Source organism: Nothobranchius furzeri, chromosome 5 (genome assembly GCF_043380555.1).
Source record: "Nothobranchius furzeri strain GRZ-AD chromosome 5, NfurGRZ-RIMD1, whole genome shotgun sequence".
Classification (NCBI taxonomy): Eukaryota; Metazoa; Chordata; class Actinopteri; order Cyprinodontiformes; family Nothobranchiidae; genus Nothobranchius; species Nothobranchius furzeri.
Window position 1 is genome coordinate 65,259,328 of NC_091745.1, and position 5,575 is coordinate 65,264,902.

General features: G+C 42.9%; 1 protein-coding gene across 1 annotated transcript; it reads left to right on the forward strand.

Annotated features, from left to right (window-relative positions):
* Positions 1 to 1,177: 1,177 nt before the first annotated feature.
* LOC139070141 (zinc finger CCHC domain-containing protein 12-like) lies at positions 1,178 to 4,953 on the forward strand. The gene is made up of 2 exons (XM_070551833.1): positions 1,178 to 1,874; positions 2,686 to 4,953. Exon 2 carries the CDS (start codon positions 3,316 to 3,318, stop codon positions 4,951 to 4,953), a length of 1,638 nt encoding a protein of 545 aa, XP_070407934.1. The 5' UTR covers positions 1,178 to 1,874; positions 2,686 to 3,315.
* The last annotated feature ends 622 nt before the right edge of the window (positions 4,954 to 5,575 follow it).

Consider the following 5,575-nt stretch of genomic DNA (forward strand, 5'->3'; position numbering starts at 1 on the left):
AACTGCTACCTGCCTTCATATTTATTCACCTTATGAGTTACCTTTGAGCTGCAGTTCTAAAAGATCTACCGACCGCAAAAACAGCGGAGTGCTCACTGCTTGGTGGCCTCATCAGTGATCGGTGCGTCACTGGAGGACAAGGTGATGCGCCCCGCTCCACAGCGAAACACATCAGGCGCAAATAAAAGACAGAAAACATTAAAGGAAATGAACCGACATGAACGATTGCGTGTTAAATTAGTTTTTGAGGTGGCGACACCTGATTTGATGATGTTACTGTGGCCGTGCTCAGGACGCAGATCTACCGACCGCAAAAACAGCGGAGTGCTCGCTGCTTGGCGGCCGCATCAGTGATTGGTGCGTCACCGGAGGACAAGGAGATGCGCCCTGCTCCACAGCAGCGAAACACATCAGGCGCAAATAAAAGACAGAAAACGTTAAAGGAAATGAGCCGACATGAACGATTGGGTGTCAGTACCGACGCTCTGGCACAGCGCGGTTGCGCCCCCCCCCCCCCCCCCCCCCGAGCGCAGGAGCTTGTCACCTGCTGACAGCAGCCTGCTGTCTTTTCCGAGGGCTGCATCTTGCCGGTCATTATCACGTGACAGCGACTAGTCGATGACAGGCATAAAAAGTCACTATAGTGAAGTCGACTAGTTCATACAACCCCTATTGCTCCCCAGTGTTCTGCAGCGCACGTTCTCTTTGAACTTGATATCAAATTTTCGCCTCCTCTTCGTCTCCGCACGGTTAAAGTTACCCTCGCGGTCTATCACTGGCAAATCAAAAGTGAGACGATGACACAACTGCCCCCGTACTTGCTTGTTACCACATTCCACCCAGCCACAATAAGAAACCGGCCATTATTCACCTCCGCCGACTCCGACACCGGCCAAAATATGAGACCCGGCCGTTAATTGAATACAGGCCTGTATTAGAGGATTTACGGTAGTTCTCACCTTTGAATGAACTCCAATGTGTATGTTTATGTTTATTTAGTTGGCAGACGTTTTTATCCAAAGCGACGTACAATTTTTTACTTGTAGGGTATGTTGTGATCTGTGGGGGAAACCGGAGTACCCGGAGGAAACCCACGCATGCATGGGGAGAACACGCAACTCCACGCAGAAAGGCCACAGCCGAGTTTCGAACCTGCAACCTTCTTGAGGCAAGGTAATGTAACCCAGAAGCTAGAACCTTAATGAGGTATTAACTAATTGGCTTACTAATATGATCCATCCTCAATTTAGATAAAATATAAAATATAAATTAAGGAAATTAACAATACTAATTAATAGATATCTAATTAACTAATAGATAATTTCATAATGAATTATTGGAAGGGTGAATAACTAAAATAACGAGTTTAATATTAAACATCGGTTAAAACAAGAATCTTGAACATCACTAACAGAAACAGAAGAGGAAAGCTGTATACTATTGGTCCAGGTGGGAATCTGAAATTTCATTGGCTGAGAGAAATAAGTCCCGCCTCCGCGAAATAAAACCGTGCGACGCAGCTGAGCGAGAGGAGAGACAAACGGCTGTGCAGCACGCAGATACAGAAAGCAAAGACTGAGCGGTTAGAGAGAGAGAGAGAGAGAAAAAAAAAACAACGGTCGAGGCCGTGAAGAACCCTGATTTGGGTGCCGCATAGATAGAGGGAGAGGCGGACTTGACTCCTTCTAATAAGAGCTAGGAACTTGGAACCAACGCGGTGAGTAAAGAAAAAAGAAGAGAAAAAGCTAACGATGCAACTTAAAAAAAAAAAGGAAACTTAAATAGCTTATCAAATTAATTCCATTCTTATAGATTTGTGTGGAGACGACAGAGTGAACCAATCCTCTGTAGGAGGGAACCGTTGGAGCGCGTTGGTGAGTGAATGAGATTAAATTCAGTAAATTATTAAATTCAAAAAGCTAATTACAGCAACCGAGGTGACAGCAGTGGGCTGCTAGACGTTAGATCCCAGGAGTTAACATCTCAAACTACCAGTTAACGGTGGTAGGGCATATAGGAGTTAACGGCTCAAACCGCCAGTTAACGGCGGTAGGGCATATGGGATTCCCAGGAGTTAACGGCTCAAACCGCCAGTTAACGGTGGTACGGCCTAGATGTACAAGGTCCTCAGGGGCGTTATAGCTAACGCCATAGAATTAGCAATGCGTCCCTTAACCAAACATTTAATAATAAAAAAAATAGATAAATAAAAATAAATAAAAGCTAACTGATTAGGGAGGAATTATTTTACAAAGGTGGACCAAAGGACCAGAATTTATATTTTGTTGAATTTTGTTATAGAACATTTTATTTATTTATTTATTTATTTATTTATTTATTTATTTATTGTGTTACAGATATACAAGGTGTCACAATGCTGTATAGAAACACAACTAAATGTATCCTTGTTGTCATGAATGTATTTCTTGTCGAATAGTGTAGAGTAATAGAATCTAACTGAGCCTATTGAGCTGAACAATTGTTGTCATATGTAATTATATTTCCAGAGCTACTGAGAATTATTTTAATAGACAATCAAATTGATGTTATGTTAGTTGAACTGTGAACCCAAACATGATTGGCTATGCCAATAGAGTGAAGCATTTGTTTAAGTCTGTAAGACTTTATGCTGTGATGTGACGAGAAGGGTCGATGCCAACTTGCTAACAGTCCTGTTGTTTACAGGCTGGGTTTTTTTTTCCTTGGGTTTGATCCCGACTCCTATGATCACTCACTTGGAACGAGAACTGGATTTCTTCCTGACGAGGGAGATGGCGAGCCTTAACCACTGAACGAACCAGGACATCTCAAGTAACTGAAGAGCAGACTGCTCTCTTCTGTGAACAATCTCAACGGTGCGGTAGGAAAAAATCGCACCACCGGACTCTGACTTTCACCCCAAGTGTGGGGATTTGACTTGACGCCGGCTGACTTGTGACTCATATGATCAAATCTCATACCGAGCATTTTACTATTGTCGATTGTTTTCATCTGTTTTTGTGTGTTATCTTTATGTGTTATATTTCCCATTATTATTAAAATTTAGTATATAAACCGTTTCATGCTATACCCGTGACTCCAGTCATTCTTAAACAACTTCCAATTCTCCCCGAACCTAATTATTGGCCCATTTGTTTATTTTTTCTTTTAATTATCTTATTGTATCCTGTAATCCGGTTACATAAAACTTGGCGAGCCAGCCAGGAGAATTGTAGAGTTGTTACCTTAGCTAACCATTGACTGACATCATAAGAGTGCCTGGAGGTCACAGTGGTTTGCCATTTTGGCATTATTGGTACTTTTGAGTGTTTTAAAATGGAAGTTGTGAAAACAGAAAAGGTCAAAGTTTCAAATGCTGTTTTAATCAGTGGGTTAACTGATACAGACCTTGATAACGAAGTCTTTGGGTTTATGGAAGGATTCGGACCAGTTAACAGGCGCATTAAGTTACCAAACTGTGATCAGATTATTGTGGAGTTTCAACATGAAGCCACTGTTAAGGAATTAAAGAAACAATGTTTACCCTATGACAAACCTTGTACTAGGAACCCAGATGTTTTCTTCCATATTCAAGACCTAGCCAGCGCGTACAGTCTAGAAACTAGCACATCTGCCACTGATGCCTATCTGTCAGAGCTCAGGGACATAGCTGCGCGTAGCAATCAATCATTTAAAGACCTTCTAATGGAGGAACTGGCAAAAATTGGGGAATCTTTAGGAAGGGATACCCATGCATCTGAACCAGTCACTGAACCAGAGCCAATGCTCCATAGTGACCAAGTTACATATTCCCTGCCTTTAACACCAGAAGTTAACTATATGAACAACTCAAAGGACAATTGTCCACCTACAGAGACTGGAAAACAAAACCCTTGCATTTCACCAAATCTTTTAAACACACCCGAGGTTCAGCGAGTTATTGTGGAACACATTGTTAAAAGCAGTGAGGTTATCCCTCCTCCTACTTCACAATACAGACTAAAACCGTTCTCAGGGCGAGTTCCACACCCTTCTTTTGAAACTGACTATGATACTTGGCGTAGTAGTGTAGTGTTATGCATAAATGATCCTTCACTCACCAAGTCCCAAATTGTACGAAGAATCGTGGAGAGTCTGTCAGCCCCAGCAGCGAGCATCGTTAAAGCTCTTAGTCCAAAATCCGACCCGGAAACGTACCTTGAACATCTCGATTCAGCTTACGCAGCTGTCGAAGACGGCGACGAGCTCTTTGCTCGCTTCTTAAACACAAACCAGGACAGTGGTGAAAAACCTTCCGATTACTTTCAGAGGTTATACACCTTGTTAAACCTAGTTATTCAGAGGAATGGAATTTCCTCCAGTGACGCCGACCAGCAGCTGCTCAAGCAGTTTTGCAGAGGCTGTTGGGACAGCTCGCTGATTTCAAACCTGCAACTCGAACAAAAGAAAGACAACCCGCCTCATTTTACAGCACTTCTCCTCAAACTGCGCACTGAAGAAGACAAACAGGCTACTAAAGCAGCACGCATGAAACAACACTTAGGGGCACAACGAACTAGAGTGTATTCAAATGTGCAAACAACATGCTCTCAGAGTAAAAACACTTGTGAACTGGAAATAGATGATAACTGTGATGACTTACGCAAACAAATCGCTGAGCTCAGGAGCCAAATTGCACAGCTTAAGGTTAACAACACAGATAAAAAGGCAAAGAAAACTCAAAAAGAGTCAAAACCCCGTGTGGGGACTAAAATTCCAGATGAGCCCAAACAGATTCAGCAGATAACAGCAGTGGTGCCCAGACCAAAGCCTGGATACTGTTTTAAGTGCGGAGAAGATGGGCACATAGCTTCTAGCTGTAGCAACGAGCCAAATCCAGCACTAGTTGCAACTAAAAGACTTGCTCTTAGACAGAAGCAGCGCGAGTGGGAGATGTCAAAGCCAATTGCTCAGTCTCCTCCTTTAAACCGGTAGAAGCTCCTATCGTGGGACAGATAGGTGCTAAAGTAGAACCAAGTCCCTCTAAGGAAAGGACAGAGAGACTTTTTTGCAAGCCAGTTCATGCTCATTCAGTGCCAAAACTTCCCAAAAGATTAGTGGGTGGGCGATGCACAGCTACAGTCTCAGTTAACAGTGTTGAATGTAATTGTTTACTGGATTCAGGGTCCCAGGTAACCACCATTGCCAATTCTTTTTACCAAGAACACTTACCTGACCTCTCAATTAAACCCATCAGTAATCTGTTAGAAGTCGAGGGCGCAAACGGTCAAGCAGTTCCTTATTTAGGATACATAGAGATAAGTGTCACATTTCCAAAAGAGCTCGATCAGTCTGGACTTGAGTTACCTACCCTTGCGTTAGTGGTTCCGGATATAAGCTCAAACTCTGATACACCACTACTCATTGGCACAAACACACTCGATCCTTTGTATGAGCAATTGTCTGCCAATAACTTACCTGATTCCAAGGCACTCTCTTATGGGTACCAACACGTGCTAAAAGCCTTAGCAGTCAGAAAAAAACAAAGCAAAGATGGACGAGTTGGTGTGGTGAAGCTTCGAGGGAGAACCCAAGAAGTTCTCCCTGCAAATAAAAA